Below are 20008 nucleotides of genomic sequence, written 5' to 3' on the forward strand. Positions count from 1 at the left end.
TTTACAGCATGCTGAGCAAAACTGGCACTAAATGCAGTCAAAGTCATTTTCAATAATATTGCAGAATTGTCTACATCTATAATACACTTCTTGCAGTCCATTAATGGCAGGCACATGTGAGTAAACTGAGTTCATACACAAAATCTCAGTACCGGTTAGATCAAAGTGGGACCAGTTCATATGCCAAAATAGTCCTTAACGGTCATGATCCAGAAATGGGTCTCAGGTCTTTTCTGAAGGGGTCATGGAGAGTGTTGTAGCTAACCATATAATCATCCAGTTAGGAGAGCAAAATAGGCTTATTAACTTTTGAAAGGGAGGGGAAAACACACACAAATTCATCTGTCACTTGGTAGAATATAGGCAAATGCCAACATGGACAGGTTGCATGACATGCATTAAAGTCTTCTGATTGGCTGATCAAAGAATATGACACATTTTTATTTGCTGTTTACACAGTCTCGTGCTGTCACCGAGACTAGTGAGATATCTCAAGACACTTTTTCAGTGGTATCTTTAGGGAGTAGGAACATTTTTGTATACCATTCCATAAAAACACTTAGAGCAACTTTATTTTTCATTTTAAATACAGTTTTGTTTACTTTTGTATGTAAAAAATTTTGGTACCGTCTTACTGTCACTTGTTCTGGGTCGTGAAGGAAAACAAACCACTGTGCTACCATTTAAATCCTTAGTTAACACAAAATCATACTGATGTTTCATTCATACGTTTATATTCAAAGTAAATAAAACACATTAAAAAAATTAATTAAAAAAACACTATGGGGCACAGATACAGATACTGTAATGGTAGAGGTACTAATATAAATGTCATACCCCACCTACTGGACAGATGTAAGCTATACAAGGCAAATTATGCCAAAGCAGTAAGACTAAAATAAAAATAAAATCCATTAATAATACACACCATTTTCTATTTACATAGAATTTCTTCAGTTTATGACTTGCTTGTGATATATAGCATAGAGACCTGTATAAATGAGAGTAGATCCATAAACTCACTTTAAAGCTAATGACCCAAAAGCATCATAAAAGTCGTCCATGTGACTCGAGCGTCATATTCCAAGTCTTCTGAATGCATACAGTAGGTTTAAGTGAGAAACAGCCTGAAATGTAGGTAATTTTTCAGTGAAAATCTTGATTGTACGATCATAAGCGGTACAATAGAAGCCTGTTTGCATGCATGTTCACGTGAGAACTTGCACTGTTTAGTGCTAAAAACAACACAAGTTCCTGCATGAATGCACATGCCACTGTGAACGGGCTTAACCTCTCATATGCCTTCAAAAGACTTGGAATATGACACACGAGTCGCATGGACGACTTTATTTTTGGGTGCATTTTAAAGCTTTTAAGTGAGTCACAATCAGCTGCCCCAGTATTAAAAAGACAGACTGGGATATTTATTAAAAATTCTCCTTTTGTATTCCTCATAAGAAAGAAAGTCATACAGGTTTTGAACTACACGTGGGTGAGTAAATTATGACAGAATTTTCATTTTTGTTTGAGCTATTCTTCTAAGATTGCTAAAACACTGTTAAAAATGAAGTCTTAATTGCTCATAAGTAGGTCCAAAGGTCAAAATCTGCTCTTGTGATTAGCATAGCTGGGGAAACCGAACTGTGAGATCATCATATTAGAGTAGCGGAGTGGCATACCCCTGTAGATATGTGCCAGCTTGTTCAGGCAATAGGAGCGCTGTAGCATGTGCTCTGCTCTGTGCCACATGCCAACGTATCCACTGCTAGCTTCCTTCTCCAGATTACGAATGTCTACGGGCTTCACAAACACTCCTGATGGACGTTTGAGTCCGGATACCTTTGTGAGTTGGCGTGCCACGACAAAGTTCATGGCAATGTCATCGCAGTTCTGCGTTTCGTCCAATAGAGCGTGCACCTCACTGGGCTGGTCTTGGAACAGCTTCAGGAAGCGATGATGGAAGAAAGCTGCACCCACTAGGATCATAGAGTACCTATTGGAAAGGTTAAATGGTATTTGTTCAACTATTGTGTGGATGTGATGCGCAGCACATATTAAAATCAACATGAAATGGTGTTTGCAACTCTTTTTTTTTTTTTCAAGTGAAACAGGATTTTCAATGATACAAAATGTTGGGGAGACTTGTTTTAATTGGGCATTGGATCATGAAAAGTCTTTGAAAATCATATTTTCAACTCCATTTGGTGATGTTACACTCAAAAAAGGATTTTTGCTGCTTGTTCAATTTATTAATGTATTAATTGACACAAATGCTGTCAATTGAGCTTAACTTGTATTGAAACCAGAATATTGCTTTAATCCATTTGAGTTGGGACTACATTAATACATTTTGTGGTGTTATTGTAGCATTGTTTAAAAACTGGGCTGGGAATAGTATACCTTGCATGGGACTGTATAGGAATGTTAAAATTAAGTGTTATTTTATGTGTTTTTGTGCAAGACAAATATAAGGGGGATAACTCGCTAGTGTTTACTGTTTTGTTATATTGAGATATAGAAGAGTTTGTTTTGTTGATATTTTAGGGGTTACCATTATGGCAAAGAGTGGAGCTTGAGCTAATGAAGAGGACAGGTAGATGTCGCACATGAAATTGATTTCTCGCTTCGATAAGCAATTGCTGTGCTAACCATATAACAGTTACTAAACTACACTCTGTAGTGCTTTTTTGTATTTAGTATGCTAACATTTACTTTCACTAGTTAGTACAGTACATAACGAAATATAAGAGATTTGTTTGAGTTACACAGACACATGTAATTTAGTTGGGTTTACCTATTTCAACAAAGTTCTTTCTACACAAAGTGTTTGTGTTGAGATTGCATAGTCATTTTAAGTTAAGAAAACTCATTTCAAACACATGGAACCCCTGTCCAAGATTGAATCAAGTTCAGTCAAAGAGCAATCTCTGAGTGTAGTCGTACAAACTTGAATTTAATTTTCTTTTGGCGAATCACTTTCGATGTAGATGTTCAGCTTCTCCAAGGTTAAGTTGTTGGTTCACCTCTAACATAAATTAGGAGATTATAAGGTAACAAATTAAAGGCAGTTTGATTTTTCTGTCTTACAGAGATGTAGAACTCTATAGACTGATTTACATTCAACCAAACAGAGGTCTTGGTGATGTCAGCTGAAAAGAAAAGTTGTTACTTCGGAGAAGCTATATTATTTTACATTTTGATGTAAGATTATGAAGACAAATGCCTTTTTTCTTTGGAATAACGTGCCCCAATAAATCATTCAGAATAAGACCAGGAATGTGCATTAAGAAAGTAATTAGGGTACAATTTGATTGTTTATGTATATGACTGCATGTTTGCAAGCAACATTATTCCCAGTCTTACCTGTCCCCACCACCTCTGTCAGGATCCTGAAGCTCAAAGCTACCATAACTGTACACACCAGATGTTGTAGTCACATGCTTCCGTGGAACAAAACCCACAATCTGATCCGGGAATTGCTACAATACAAACCGGAGCGCCCCACACAGGTTAGGTGAACTTGTTCTTGTGTAGCACTTTTGAATATTACTAAGTGTACCATAACATATTTTATACTTTACCTTCCAGACAGAAAATGCAAAGCTGATATCAGGAACACTGACCAATAAGTCATCATCTAGCATCAAAATAGCTGTCCAGGAAAAACAAAAGTGTTAATCAGTATATCATACAGGTATAACATAAGCACATTCCATATAGTTAATATAGGAAATATACTTGAACAAACCCCTAACCCTATGTATTTTATATTTTACTTCTGCATATAACTTGTCCTGCACCGTTTGTGCTATGGGCATGAATCATATCTCAAATCATGCGTTTTGCTATGGAGAGAGGAGCTTTTTTCTTTTTTGGATTTCCTCCCCAATTTGGAATGCCCAATTCCCAATGGACTCTAAATCCTCGTGGTGGCATAGTGACTCGCCTCAATCCGGGTGGTGGAGGACGAATCTCAGTTGCCTCCGCATCTGAGACCGACAATCCGCGCATCTTATTGCTTGTTACCGCGGAGTCCTAGCGCGTGTGGAGGCTTCATGCTATTCTCCGTGGCATCCACGCACCACTCGCCATGTGCCGCACTGTGAGCGAGAACCACATTATAGTGACCACGAGAAGGTTACCCCATGTGACTCTACTCTCCCTAGCAACCGGGCCAATTGGTTGCTTAGGACACCTGGCTGGAATCACTCAGCACGTCCTGGATTTGAACTTGTGACTCCAGGTGTGGTAGTCAGCGTCTTTACATGCTGTGCTACCCAGGCCCACGAGAGGTGCTTTTTTTCTATTTTTTCTTGGTGTTTAATAAAATGGATGAAAAATTCCAAAAGACCACAGCCATATCTAGGGACTACTAGAACATCTTAGAGACTTGGGTGGGCTTTTCTGACTTGGGCAACTGCATAGCAACGCTCTGGCAAGAACCCACAACACTCTAGCACTCTCAGTTTTAGGTGAACTAGCCTTTTAACCTTATCTAATTTATTTGAGAATCTCACACACCATTGGGTTTGATCTCAGGGTGTGGCTGCAATCGATTGCGCATTCTGTTGACGCTCTGCTCTTTGAAGATGACTGGAACAGGGTGTGGGCCAAGGGAATCCCACAGTTTCCTGGGTGGCGGCTCCCCAGCGTTATTCCACACGATGATGATGCAATGCAGGTGAGGCACGGCCTGATAATGGTTGAGGAGCTTGAGGAGAATATCGGTGCGGTTGTATGTTTGCATAATAATAGTAAAACTGTCCTCTGGGTCGGGCGAGGTAAGTGAGGTGTTGGAGCTGTGTCGGAGCTCTCTGAGAATGCTGCTCTCCTCATCGATAGGCAGTAAAAAGGTCAGCGCGACCCCGGCCAGAAGAAGCAACAGTAACGGGATGACGATGAAGTGTGGCCACACACGGCCCAAAGACCTGCAGCAGCGTAAACGAATCCTGATGGCAAGAGAAGAACAAGAGGCTTAAATGGCATTTATGGGGATAGTTCAACCAAAAATGAAAATTCTGGCATCATTAATCACCATCATGTTGTTGCAAACCTGTATGACTTTGTTTCTCACATGAAACACAAAAGGATGCATTTAGCATAATGTCTGAGCTGCTCTTTTCCATACAATGAAAGTATATAATGACCAGGGGCTCTCAAGCTCCAAAAATGTACAAAATAAAATTAAAATAAAGCCCATACGTCTCATGCACTATATTCCGAGTCTTATGAAGCCATATGAAAGCTTTGTGTGAGGAAAAGATTGAAATTTAAGTAATTATTTAATGAAAATCTTCTCCTCTTTAAACTTAGCGCAGTGTAATGGTCGTGAGACACTCAGGAGGAAACCTTGCATGCGTCTTGAGCCGCAAACATGTGCTTGCTGAGGGCGAGATTTATCGCCCTTGAATAATGGCTTAAATTCTGGTCTGTTCCTCACACAAACCTTTTGTATGACTTGGAATATACACACATTAATCATATGGACTGCAGTCTGGACATTCTTCTAAACATTTAATTTGTGTTCCACTTTAGAAATAAGGTCATACTGGTTTGAAACAACATTAGGGTGAGTAAATGATGACAGAACTTTCATTTTTAAGTGAACTATCCCTTTAAGCATGCTTTGCACATTTCAGCACTGACCAACAACATTTAAGAAAATGATCAATGCATGGACTTACTGGCGCATTTTGTTCACAGAAAAGGGATAAACAACATAAGGTAAAAGAATGCTGTCTTTAAAATCTTCTGATAGCAGTTTCCTACAAATTCACTGTTAAATCGGGTTGAAGCCATTTTTAGATCTGCCCTCATGGTCCACTGATATCTGGTGCATGATGGCCCGAATAAAGAGGTCCATTTATTTAAAAAAAAAAAAAAAAATTAAGGACGGTAGCGACATCCATCATGTGTGTTGCATATTATTGATGCTAATTGTCAGAAAACACTGTAACTAATACTTAAACGTTCAATGGCAAGTATGATTATCACGTAAGCAAACATTGCAATGTGCGACGAATTAGCGCATGCAGTAGAAAATAACATCAGATCTGACATAAAGACAAAAATAAAAACACAAAAAGCAACATGTGAACTTAGAGATTTACACTTTGTAACAAAGAGCAACAAGTACCTCATTGTATTCCCATCCTACAAATAATACTCCAAGAGGAAGTTTTGATGGTTCGCGCATGCGCATTGATATTTCTGAAGTCTACAGAAAAGTTTAGTACATAATATTTAAACGCTTTAGTTTTATTTGACACAGTATAATTAGATAAATGTATTTCGTGTAGATAGCTTGTTTATAAACCGAGCATAACCAGAAAGACCTTTCTAGAAGTCGTATATGGACACGTGTGCTTTTCTCAGTTAAAAATACTTTGTATGAAATGTATTTAAATGTTGGTGAATTTTGATATTTGATTAATATATTTTGTACTATCTACCATCATGCGATTCGACAAACGCCTCCTTACATTCTTACATACAATGATTGCACATCAAGTCCTGTTGTGTAATGTAATAAGAGTCCCTGGAAGAGCAAACTATAGTTGAAACATGGTGACCATTTTCAGCAGCTCCTCTGCTGCGCTGTCCTGTCCTACAGTATCTCTGTCGAATGGACTGAACATTCCCATTCTGGGTTTAGGTGAGATGTATTTCACACACACACCACATGCATGCATTGAATCAGTGTTTATCTGACTGATTGAGAATATACTAGTGATACAGGCGCCGTTTACTGCTGTTTTGTCACTGCAAATGTTTCTGGAAATGACAAACATTTTCACAGACCGTTCCATTGTACAGTGCTAATATCAGATGGTAATAATACCATGGTAATTTGATTTAAATACAATGGTACGGAATGGTTACCTTGGCAAATGTCCAGAAACATACCACGGTCCAATGTAAAAATAATAATAATTATGGTTAACCATTTTTATTGTATATTTGTTATTGCCACCGAAATCACCAAAATACTTATTCATATTGTTTATTTATCTACATAATTACTCTTGGAAATGTTTTATTTACTGTTACTTTTATAATGTTTGCATATTATATAAAAGGGTGATGATCTTGGTAAATGAAGGTAAATCTTGTAGCTCAACTGGCATGTCATAGAAATATTAACCAAGGTCAAGAGTTTGATTCCCAGTGAATCCATATAATGTTGTTTCTTTGTTTAAAAGTGTTTGCCAAATGAATACATGTAAATCAAAGGTGTTTTGTGCCCTTGATCAAGACACTTAACGTGTAACAAAATTTACTCTTAAAGGGACAGTTCACCAAAAATGAAAATTCGCTCATCATTTACTCACCCTCATGTAATCCCATACGTGTATGACTTTCTTTCTGCAGAACACAAACAAAGATTTGAAGAAGAATATCTCAGTTCTGTAGGTCCATACAATTAGAGGCTTTAGAATTAAAAGTTTTGATTGCTGAGTACGGGCGGGAAGGCACTGACGTGTGCGCAGGAAGCGGGAGAAAGAAATGAATCGTGGGACTCCTGCAAAATATAAATATATAAACATAAAATAAAAATGACTCAAATTTATTTTATGTTTTTATATACAGAATATTATTTGTGTTAGTCTTCTATTGCGCAAGAGCAACAAAAATAATCGATTAACAGGCGCAGGGTTGATGGCTCATTCATAAATTCTTCCTCGTGCTCCATGCTGCGGAAAGTACCACTCTGAGGCAAAATGTCTGAGCATGAAGGCGGATTCCTTAGTGCTATAGATGTTAACGCTTTATTAAAAAGAAAGGTACAGACAAAACTTGAAACCAGCCACAGGTAAATCAGATATTTGGCAATGTATTAAAACATGTTTCTCTCTCTCTCTCTCTGTTTCTCTATCTTTATCTTTCTCATTTTTTACGGATAGGAATTGGAAAAAATAGCCTACGACATCTGAGCAGGCAGGAGTTGGACAGAATCTTATGTGAGCGGGACTGAAACATTTGTATAGGCCTCTACCTGTAGGCTTTTGCAGTCGGGAATGGGACAAAACATGAAAGTTGCGGGCGGGAACGGGACAAAATATGACACATTTTTAGCTGGAGCAGGTCTGAAAAATCCATCCCGTGCAGACCTCTTACAATGCAAGTAAATGGTGGCCAGAAAAGCACAAAGGCAGCATAAAAGTAATCCATACGACTCCAGTGGTTTAATCCATGTCTTCTGAAGAGATACAGTTGGTTTTTGGTGAGAACAGACCAAAATAAAACTATTTTTACTCTACATATTGCCATTGCAGTCTCTAGGTACGATCATGATTTCAAGCTTGATTACACTTCATAGAGCGCTAGATGGTGCTAGGAAGTATAATTGAGCCTGAAATCATGAAATTTTTTTTGCATTTTGGCCTGTTCTCACCCAAAACCAGAAGACATGGATTAAACCACTGGAGTCATATGGATTACTTTTATACTGTCTTTATGTGATTTCTGGAGCAACAAATGTCTGGTCACCATTCACTTGCATTGTATGGACCTACAGAGCTGAAATATTCTTCTAAAAATCTTTATTTGTGTTCTGCAGAAGAAAGTAAGTCATACACATCTGGGATGGCATGAGGGTGAGTAAATGATGAGAGAATTTTTGTTTTTGGATGAACTATCCTTTAATATTGCTTTGGATTTTTCATTTGCAAAGTTAGTAAATGTTTCGGAGGATCGACACTCATTTGATGACTGTTCTGAGTAAACAAGTACCAAGGCTAAAAAATGTAGACAACAACTATTTGCCACATTTACTCTCCTCTAATTTCTGTTCTCTTTTGTTAATCAGGGACGTCTCATAATGGCGGCTACAGTCATGAAGCGGTGCTGTACGCTCTGCGGGAATGTGGCGTAAGGCATATAGACACAGCCAAGCGTTATGGTTGTGAGGAGGCTTTGGGGAAGGCTATGGCAGATAGTGGTGTACCACGAGAGGAACTCTGGCTCACCACCAAACTGTGGCCTGGAGACTACGGCTACCAGAGTGCGAAACAAGCCTGCCGGGCCTCGTGTGCCAGGCTGGGGGTAGATTATTTAGGTAAAAGTGTTTAGTTGAACCTGTTAAGTCAAAGGCTGCAGAAATTTTGCCACATGGACCTCAGTGTTACATTTCTTTTTGTAAACATTGTTAGAGAAGTTAGACGTTAAGATGTTTGTTAATGTTAATGTTTGGTAGTGTTGCTTGTTAAACTGTCACTGATGGTCTCCAGCAATGATCAAGTCAAGTTTATTGTCATTCTAGCCATATATGGGTGTTTCTTCAACTTTGAGCACTTTAAGCACTTTGGACTTCTAGAAAGTAAATTCACGTTAACCCTTTAAGCTCTGATGGTGTTTTTAAAGATTTCCTGTTTCAGTGGTGTGCCTAAAATTTAAGGCTTATAACTCTACAAAAAAAAAACAAAAAAACATTGTTGGTATCATTATAAAGAAAACTTTTCACATTTTTTTAAAGATAACGATTATGATAAATGATGAGACTCTCAGCCTAAGAAACTACAGAAAATCACAAAAAAACTTGAGCCAAAAATTTATTTTTATTTTATATTTGTAAATAAGGTAGCTCCTTATTTACAAATATGTCACATGTAACTGATTAAAATGTTGTGGTGATACGACAAAGCAATCAAAAGTTAATGCATTACAAAAATAATTTATCCTAGTGTCCAAAAACATCTCGGTGTCCAAAAGCCTCTCCTAAAAGACAAAACATAATAATTGTACATAAGAACTAATTACACATGCAAACATAACAATGACTAAATATATGCTCTCTCTCCAAAGCATGCAGGCATTAATAATGAGATCTCATTCAGTTCCCTTCTGTGTCATTTGAACCATCATTGAGACTGTGTCATGTACTTAGTGCCATCTCCTGGTGGCCATATGTAATTACAGTGAACGATCCTCTCTTCCCATATTTGGATGACTTCCACATCTGGTTGCAGATAGCAAGATGTCAGATAGCCAGATGCTGTGTGCACAATGTCTTTCGTGTGGATTATCTAATAATCTTTGCATCTGATTACATTGTGTGTGGGCTCGTTTTAAAGATATTCGCCTCTAAGTAATATTATGTGATATTTTATTTTCCGCATATTTTTCATGAAGTTATAAGTGAAAACGTGGCTTAAAAGCAACACCTGTTTACATTTAATATGTATGTCAAAGACATATAATTTTTACTCACTCATTACTCACTATATTTTTGCTTGAGTAAAACAAATAGGTTGGTTGTATAATAGGTTGGAGAACTTTCCAACAACATATGACTCATGGCTATTTGATTAGTTTGATGTTTTTACTGATTACAATAATATGCACAGTGCGAAATTATTAATAAATTATCAAAAAGGAACATTTCTGATTTGTTTGCAAGTTTCAAAGCAGTTGTTCAGTTTTGGTCATAACGCCTACATACATTGTAATGTAGAGCTTCTAAGCTTTAAAACAATACATTTTTTGCATTGGTCAAGACTGTTGTTATTAATATTTTGAGAATTATTTTTACTGGCCGGCAGGCAAATTCTGAGCTTAAAAGGATAAAAAAAAAATGTATCCTCTATTTAATTTGTCTACCAAAAATGTCCAACAGTGTACGTACGTGCACAATAGGACATTTATGCAATTTCTTCTGAAATTAATGAAAATTCCCATCATTGTCATTTCCTCTGCTCAAATTCTGTATTGTGTTTAATAGAATTCCATTCAATAGACTTTTATAACATTTTTGAAATAACATGGACAACTTGTTTGTCTGACTAAGTGTAATTTCATAGCTACAATTTTATTTATCCTAAATGAACACAATATAAACTTTTCATATAATATGGCAAAATTACAGTTTGATTAGAAATGGTGCCCAGTAAAACATATTCTGCTCTCAAGTAATATTTACCTTGATTTTCCTTTGTTTTCTTCAAATATCACTTGTCTCATATTTCATCTCAAGCATGCTCTTCACTGACATTTTTGCCAACTTGGTTAAAGGGATAGTTCACCCAAAAATGAAAATTCTCTCATCATTTACTCACCCTCATGCCATCCCAGATGTATATGACTTCCTTTCTTCAGCAGAACACATTTGACGAAAAATAGAAAAATATGGTAACACGAATTTGATGCTCCAGAAAGCACAGACAATCAGCATTAACTTCATCCATACGACTCCAGTGGTTAAAGGAATGACTTATAAAGCGACATGATCACTTTTGGTGCGAAAAAATAACAATATTTAAGTACTTTAACTATAAATCATCGCGTCCGGTAAGCAGCAGTATGCGCGTTCATGAGAGGGCTGAGGTCATGCTGTCTTTCTAGCGATTACATTGAAAAACATTCCATTCTTTGCAGCAGATGCTCACTACATCTGTTGGCATTACCTACATGTCCACCACCACATCTCCTGAGCTTTGTCTCTTTGAGGCTTGTTGGTCGAGCCTTCTCCACTTCCCAGAGTACTTAGGTTCAAATAAATACGGCTTTGCAAAAACTTGTATCTCCTCTTGAATCAAAATCTTCTGACATTAGTTTAAATTTGCTTCAGTTTGTTTACGCCGTTCGGTCTGTACAGAGTTCCTCCTACTCACTTGTAAACAGCGCTGCTCTTCTGGGTGTGTCGTGCATTAGTCACTTCTTGCGTGAACATGCCAACGGCAAAACGTCACACAAGAGACCGCGAGACCTTAGCCCTCTCGTGAACGCACATACCGCTGCTTAACGGAAGTGATTATTTATAGTTAAAAAGTACTTAAATACTGATCTTTTTCACACCAGAAGTGATCATATTACTTTATAAGACATTATTTTAACCATTGGGGTCATATAGATGAAGTTAATGTTGATTGTCTGTGCTTTTTGGAGCATCAAAAATCAATCATCTTGCAAGGACCTACTGAGCCGAGATATTTTTCTGTTCAAATGTGTTCTGATGAAGAAATGAAGTCATACACATCTGGGATGGCATGAGGGTGAGTAAATGATGAGAGAATTTAAATGTTTGGGTGAACTATCCCTTTAACAAGTACACTAACTTTTGAGAAAAAACTTTATCAGTGGCAAAAGTCTCTGGTGTTGTGGAAATTACTTAATTTTTGAAAAATGTATAAAAATATTTAAATTATTTCACTCTTTGTTTATAGATATATCATAGATTTAAACATAATAATTTTATGGTGGCCGTGAAGTGCAAAACAAAACAACAAATCTAAAAACACAATGGCAAATCCAAAAACAAAATAACAATGCAGAAACACAACAACAAATTAAAAAACACAACGGCAAATCCGAAAACAAAAGAGCAATTCAGAAAACACAACAACAAGACCGAAAACACAACAGCAATTCAGAATACACAGCAATTCAGTCAAAACGGAAAGGGAAGGTACCATAGCTTCTGACCTGATTGGCTGTGTGGAGAATAGTCCTTTCCTCAGGACTCATTCCAAATGCTCAATTACTGAAAATTGTGAGTGGTTTGTCACTCAGTAACACAGTAATGGGACGCTTTATAACACAGAGAGCAAAAACAGCAAGCGGGAAAAGATAGTTTTAGGTACGATTTTCATCTACGGTGTGTAAAGGACCATCTAAAAATTACACAAACTGCGCTAAAACGCCGGTGTCCAAGCGTTCATTCAATTGACTTGAATATTCTAACATAAGCACTGTTATTAAAAGAGCATTTTCACATTCTAAAGGTTGAATTCACATTCTAATGGCTTACTTTCTACATTTGAAGCCAACATGTCCAATTATGAGTACAGTGTTCAATTATTTTAGAAAACAAATTGCTGAAATTTTACCAAGATATTATTTTCATATTGTAAAAGTTGTAGAAGGCTGCTCTTAGATATGCTGACTTACTATATGTGAGATTTTCCCAGGATATGGAATTATACAAATACAGTATTCAATAATAAAAAAAAATGTTAGTAATTCACACCACTGGCAGCCTGCTACTTGAATATAAAAAATACTTGAATACTTGAATAAAAAAATTAAAAATTATTTTGTAATGTGATTCAATCTTGGTGAATTTTAGTGGTGTTTTTTCTAAAATAATTGAACCCTGTATCCATTTAACTGCATATACTTGGAAAATCTATCCACTGGCAGCAACCGGAAACTTTATCATTTTGATTTTTTTTTAAAGTTAAAACACGCAAGTTGAATGAACCCTTGGTTGAATGAACACCAACGTTTTAGCGCAATTTGTGGACTTTAAGACGGTCCCTTACACACTAGATGAACCACGAGACCATAGATGAATATCGTACCTAAAACTAACTTTTCCCGCTCACTGTTTTATAAAGTTTGCTGTTACTGTTTTCCCAAGAGAGAAAACACTTCAAATGATTTAGTTTTTCAGTCAGTGACCTTTTGGGATTGATTTTGAAATAATCAGTGAATCAATCCTGAAGAAAGCACTAGGTCTCTGTTGTGTTTTCTGATTTGCTGTTGTGTTTTCTAACTTGTTGTTTTGTTTGTTTTCTGATTTGCCGTTGTGTTTTCTAACTTGTTTTGTTTGTTTTCTGATTTGCTCTTTTGTTAGTGTATTTGCCATTGTGTTTTTAGATTTGTTGTTTTGTTTTACGCTTCACGGCCACTGTAAAGTCTGAAGTCTGGGACTAGGCTAAAACAATAAAGCCTATATATAGTCATTTAAAAAGTAAAAAGGCAAAATGTTTCTTAGTCAGTTTTAACATGACCTTCATTTAACAAAAAGAAAAAAGTTCAAATCTGTTGGTTTTAATAAAAATCAACCCCAGGGACATGAAATGTCCCAAAGCTGAAGAAACACCAATGCACCGAGGCTCTGCTGCAACTTACAGAAAGTGGTTGTTTTACATTTTTTAGAGTCCTCTATTTTTTTCACAGACCTGTATCTGATGCACTGGCCTGACTGCATGGTTCCAGGTCTCTCCAATAGTGAGATTCGAGCAGAGACATGGAGAGCTCTGGAGGATCTTTGTGATGAAGGTTAAGACTCTTTTAGGCTCATCCTGTAGATTTTCCATAAATGAGTAGCACTTGGTGGTAGATAGAACTGAAAGACTTGAAAGATTCTTTCTTGAGTTGTTTTCATTATTTGAGGGCTGAGTATACATTTTTACAGCCATGATTTGTAAGTAACATTATCCACTGTCCCTTGTTAGGTTTGTGCCGTGCCATTGGAGTGAGTAACTTTCTTGTCCGTCACTTGAATGAGCTGAAAGACATTGGTGGAACTGTGCCTCATGTTAACCAAGTATGACTGAATGAATAACAATAATGAACACACACACACATACTGTATACACCGATCAGTCACAACATGCAGCCCATCTGGCACTAACAATCACCCATGAGATTATCTAATCAGCCAATCGTGTGGCAGCAGTGCAGTGCATAAAATCAAGCAGATATGGGTCAGGAACTTCAGTTAATGTTCACATCAACCATCAGAATGGGGGGAAAATGTGATCTCGGTGATTTGGAGCATGGCATGATTGTTGGTGCCAGATGGGCTGGTTTGAGTATTTCTGTAACTGCCGATCTCCTGGGATTTTCACACACAACAGTGTCTAGAGTTTATTCCGAATGGTGCCAAAAACAAAAAACATCCAGTGAGTGGCAGTACTGTGGATGGAAATACCTTTTTGATGAGAGGTCAACAGAGAATGGCTAGACTGGTTTGAAGGTGTCCTGTGGTATCTGGCACCAATATGTTTGCAGCAGATCCTTTAAGTCCTGTAAATTGCGAGTTGGGGCCTCCATGGATAGGACTTGTTGGCCCAGCACATCCCATAGATGCTCAATTGGATCGAGATCTGGGGAATTTGGAGGCCAAGTCAACACCTTGAACTCTTTGTCATGTTCCTCAAACCATTCCTGAACAATTTTTGCAGTGTGGCAGGGCGCATTATCCTGCTGAAAGAGCCCACTGTCATCAGGGAATACCGTTACCATGAAGGAGTGTACGTGGTCTGTAACAATCTTTAGGTAGGTGGTACGTGTAAAAGTAACATCCACATGAATGCCAGGATCCAAGGTTTCCCAGCAGAACATTGCCCAGAGCATCTCACAGCCTCCGCCTGCCTTCTTCCCATGGTGCATCTTGCTGCCATCTCTTCCCCATGTAAACGATGCACACGCACTCGGCCATCCACATGATCTAAAAGAAAACGTGATTCATCTGACCAGGCCACCATCTGCCATTGCTCCATGGTCCAGTTCTGACGCTCACGTGCCCATTGTAGGCACTTTCGGCGGTGGACAGGGGTCAGCATGGGCACTCTGACCAGTCTGCGGCTACGCAGCCCCATATGCAGCAAACTGTGTGTTCTGACACTTTTCTATCATGGCCAGCATTAAGTTTTTCAGCAATTTGTGCTACAGTAGCTCTTCTGTGGGATCGGACCAGACGGGCTAGCCTTCGCTTGCCACACGCATCAGTGAGTCTTGGGCACCCATGACCCTGTCACTGGTTCACCGGTTGTCCTTCACTGGACCACTTTTGGTAGGTACTAACCACTGCATACCGGGAACACCCCACAAGACCTTAGGTTTTGGAGATGCTCTGACCCAGTTGTCTAGCCATCACAATTTGGCCCTTTGTCAAAGTCACTCAGATCCTTACGCTTGCCCATTTTCCTGCTTACAACACATGAAATTCAAGAACTGACTGTTCACATACTGCCTAATATATCCCACCCCTTGACAGGTGCCATTGTAACGAGATAATAAATGTTATTCACTTCACCTGTCAGTGGTTTTAATGTTGTGGCTGATCAGTGTGTATATATATATATATATATATATATATATATATATATATATATATATATATATACTGTATATATAATGTTCTAAATGAAATGCAGTTTTGATTGCTTTAAACATTTAACAAGTTATGTAGAGGTGATGAACAGTGTGTGATTTACTTACAGGTGGAGTTCCATCCCTTCCAGCAGCCAATGGAGCTGGTTGAATATTGCCAGAAGGAGAACATTGTTTTTGAGGGCTACTGTCCTCTGGCCAAAGGTCAAGCCCTCACTCATCCTCTCATCCTTCAGCTGGCCCAGAAATATGGCCGCAACGCATCCCAAATCTGCATCCGCTGGAGTATTCAGGTACATATTGGGTTTCAGTAGATTCAAGGAATGGGACTCAATTGCTAAAAAATTACAATATCAAAATCATTCTGGGATTTATTGTACAGTCAGATGTCTGGCTGAGACCATTTAGGTTGTGGCATGTAGACTTAAGTATAAAAAAAGCTTTGTGAATGTGTTTGTTTTTTCTGTTTCTTTTTCTTTCTTTTTTTTAAATGTAGCATACTCCACCGACAGTAAAGTTTGATCTTGACATGCTTTTCTTTTCATGTTATGCTAATTTTCAGTATAGTGCTCATTTCTTTGCCAGAATGTGAGGTAAATGTCATTCAGCACCAGCTGGACTGCATAATAATTAGGACTGTCAATCGATTAAAACTTTGAAAGGGCTCAATAAAGGGCTTTTCTAAGGATGTGTCAAGGTCGCTGTGTCAAGTTAAACGTAGTTTAAACTTAATAAAATGCATCTTGAGGTCCCTGCATTCAGAATTGCGATCCGTCCAGCTGTGTTTGAATGCAAGAATGCATTCTCATCTTGTGCTGTCACTAGTGTCAAGCAAGCCTGAGTGTGGTTTGTTGTCTGTACAGCTGTGCGTTGCCTATACAGATGGAGTTTTGCTTACTGACCCCTGCTGAAAACAGGTGGCACTTCTAACATTAATTGCTCCGATGACTGGAATATTACTTAAGGTCCAGGGACATGATTATTTGAGTTAAATTTTTTTACGTGTTATTTTTTAATATAATTAATAGCACTGAATCAACACGTTAACTCAGCAGCCCTAATAATATGTAACCAGCTGTACTGTGTATAATTACTAATTTAATTTTACATATCTTGTCAGAATGGAGTTGTCACAATTCCCAAGTCCACTAAACCAGAGAGGATCCGTGAAAACTGCCAAGTAAGTTGACATTTTTGTGATGAAACCACAGTCCAGTGTCCCCATAAATGACCTCTCTTTGAGATCATCCTTTTAAAACCACACTCAAAGTATGAAGGTAACGGGCACAGACCAAGTCTGTTGATGACTTCACTCTGAAGTTCTCCTCTTTACTGCCGCTGTGCAGGTGTTTGGGTTCAGGTTGGATGATTCAGACATGGCTTCCCTGAGTGTGTTGCATGATGGGAGACATGTGAGCTGGGACCCAACTCATGTGGAATGACCATGACCATCTACAACCAAATACCACCTGTTCAGGTGAGCTTTGAAAAAATGAAATGAGATACTAAATCAGTCTAATAAATTACTAATACCGATGATCAAAATTACAATAAATTGTTGGTCATTGAATTGGAATTTCCAGTGACATCAAAGACAATGTTTAGGTTAGTTTTGAGCTTGCTTCTTGACACTCATTTCTGTTTTATCCTTATTCTACAGGTATTTGGGTTCACACTAATAAAAGAAGACATGGACGTAATTAGTAGTTTACACACTAATCAGAAGTAATCTCAGTTATCCAATCTGGAAAAGACAACGTGTCAATCAAATTCCAAGGGATATGCTTTTGGATAACTGGTACTGTAGGGATGGGCATTATAGAATAATTTTATTATCAAGTACTCATTTTATGTGGGTTAGAGTACTCGATTACATGTACAGTGCATCCGGAAAGTATTCACAGCGCTTCACTTTCCACATTTTGTTGTTACAGCTTTATTCCAAAATGGATTAAATTCATTATTTTCCTCAAAATTCTACAAACAATACCCCATAATGACAACGTGAAAGTAGTTTGTTTGAAATCTTTGCAAATTTATTAAAAATAAAAACAAAAAAAAAACAAAAACAAAAACACATGTACATAAGTATTCACAGCCTTTGCCATGACACTCGAAATTGAGCTCAGGTGCATCCTGTTTCCACTGATCATCCTTGAGATGTTTCTACAACTTGATTGGAGTCCACCTGTGGTAAATTCAGTTGATTGGACATGATTTGGAAAGGCACACACCTGTCTATATAAGGTCCCACAGTTAACAGTGCATGTCAGAGCACAAACCAAGCCATGAAGTCCAAGGAATTGTCTGTAGACCGCCGAGACAGGATTGTATCGAGGCACAGATCTGGGGAAGGGTACAGAAAAATTTCTGCAGCATTGAAGGTCCCAGTAAGCACAGTGACCTCCATCATCCGTAAATGGAAGAAGTTTGGAACCACCAGGACTCTTCCTAGAGCTGGCCGCCCGGCCAAACTGAGCAATCGGGGGAGAAGGGCCTTAGTCAGGGAGGTGACCAAGAACCCGATGGTCACTCTGACAGAGCTCCAGCATTTCTCTGTGGAGAGAGAACCTTCCAGAAGAACAACCATCTCTGCAGCACTCCACCAATCAGGCTTGTATGGTAGAGTGGCCAGATGGAAGCCACTCCTCAGTAATAGGCACATGACAGCCAGCCTGTAGTTTGCCAAAAGGCACCTGTAGGACTCTCAGACCATGAGAAACAAAGATTGAACTCTTTGGCCTGAATGGCAGCGTCATGTCTGGAGGAAACAAGGCACCGCTCATCACCTGGCCAATACCATCCCTACAGTGAAGCATGGTGGTGGCAGCATCATGCTGTGGGGATGATTTTCAGCGGCAGGAACTGGGAGACTAGTCAGGATTGAGGGAAAGATGAATGCAGCAATGTACAGAGACATCCTTGATGAAAACCTGCTCCAGAGCGCTCTGGACCTCAGACTGGGGCGAAGGTTCATCTTCCAACAGGACAACGACCCTAAGTACACAGCCAAGATAACAAAGGAGTGGCTCCGGGACAACTCTGTGAATGTCCTTGAGTGGCCCAGCCAGAGCCCAGACTTGAACCCGATTGAACATCTCTGGAAAGATCTGAAAATGGCTGTGCACAGACGCTCCCCATCCAACCTGATGGAGCTTGAGAGGTCCTGCAAGGAAGAATGGGAGAAACTGCCCAAAAATAGGTGTGCCAAGCTTGTAGCATCATACTCAAAAAGACTTGAGGCTGTAATTGGTGCCAAAGGTGCTTCAACAAAGTATTGAGCAAAGGCTGTGAATACTTATGTACATGTGATTTTTTTTATAAATTTGCAAAGATTTCAAACAAACTTCTTTCATGTTGTCATTATGGGGTGTTGTTTGTAGAATTTTGAGGAAAATAATGAATTTAATCCATTTTGGAATAAGGCTGTAACATAACAAAATGTGGAAAAAGTGAAGCGCTGTGAATACTTTCCGGATGCACTGTAAATGACATCATACATTAATTACATTTTCATTACAATTCTCAGTGCTTTAATGAATATATTATAACTGCGAGACTTGGTGAGAGATTCAGAGGGAAAGTATATTTCAGCATTGCCTATGGCAGGCAAACGCGCAAAAGATCAATTTGCGATTTTCGAGTAGGATTTTTAAATTGTCGATTCGTTGGAGCCTATCCCCATGGTACTCTCCTTTAAAATCCATGTGCTGATCTCTCTGTGAAAGGTTATTTATGAAATTGATTGATTCAATCCAATCAACAATATTCCATTGATTTTTCCCTAAATGCTGCTGATGTCACATGTGCCTTTTATTTCACAGAGCAAGTACATTACAGTCAGGTTGAAATAATTTGCATTTGTCAAGTGGTCTTAGTACAAAAAATAAGTCCTAATTGTTTTCTGCTATTCTGAAATCTGTCGTAGTATTTCTGCTTTCCACTCACATATTTTGTGAAATCATCTAGAGTAAAATAAAGCGTTTGTAAAAAAAAAAAAAAAAAAAAATCCTACTTCTCTGATTGCTGGTATTTTTTTTTTTCCACTTAAGTTTGTTTAGACTTGGAATTAATTCAAAGTCATTTCCAAAACTGTTATTCTATATTATTTGAATGCTCATGCTGGCACTGAAAGAAATTTTAGGAATAGAAAACGGAGACACACATC

General features: G+C 38.2%; 2 protein-coding genes across 3 annotated transcripts; one reads left to right on the top strand and one right to left on the bottom strand.

The window, feature by feature from the left end:
• Positions 1 to 554: 554 nt before the first annotated feature.
• Positions 555 to 6223, bottom strand: extl2 (exostosin-like glycosyltransferase 2). Of its 2 annotated transcripts, none has more exons than XM_051701568.1 (5): positions 6137 to 6223; positions 4522 to 4949; positions 3582 to 3652; positions 3364 to 3479; positions 555 to 1993 (listed from the first exon to the last, which is right to left on the bottom strand). In XM_051701568.1, the coding sequence occupies exons 1-5, from the start codon at positions 6139 to 6141 to the stop codon at positions 1600 to 1602; spliced, it is 1014 nt and encodes a 337-aa protein (XP_051557528.1). In that variant the 5' UTR covers positions 6142 to 6223; the 3' UTR covers positions 555 to 1599. The 2 variants fall into 2 exon arrangements, with proteins under 2 accessions (XP_051557528.1, XP_051557527.1); XM_051701567.1 differs by lacking the exon at positions 6137 to 6223 and adding an exon at positions 5685 to 5995.
• Positions 6224 to 6450: 227 nt separating this feature from the next.
• zgc:110366 (uncharacterized protein LOC550476 homolog) lies at positions 6451 to 17701 on the top strand. Its single transcript, XM_051701569.1, has 8 exons — positions 6451 to 6655; positions 8810 to 9058; positions 13900 to 14001; positions 14178 to 14269; positions 15951 to 16133; positions 16961 to 17020; positions 17187 to 17317; positions 17501 to 17701. Exons 1-7 carry the CDS (start codon positions 6565 to 6567, stop codon positions 17280 to 17282), a joined length of 873 nt encoding a protein of 290 aa, XP_051557529.1. The 5' UTR covers positions 6451 to 6564; the 3' UTR covers positions 17283 to 17317; positions 17501 to 17701.
• The last annotated feature ends 2307 nt before the right edge of the window (positions 17702 to 20008 follow it).

This window comes from Myxocyprinus asiaticus, chromosome 6 (genome assembly GCF_019703515.2).
Source record: "Myxocyprinus asiaticus isolate MX2 ecotype Aquarium Trade chromosome 6, UBuf_Myxa_2, whole genome shotgun sequence".
Classification (NCBI taxonomy): domain Eukaryota; kingdom Metazoa; phylum Chordata; class Actinopteri; order Cypriniformes; family Catostomidae; genus Myxocyprinus; species Myxocyprinus asiaticus.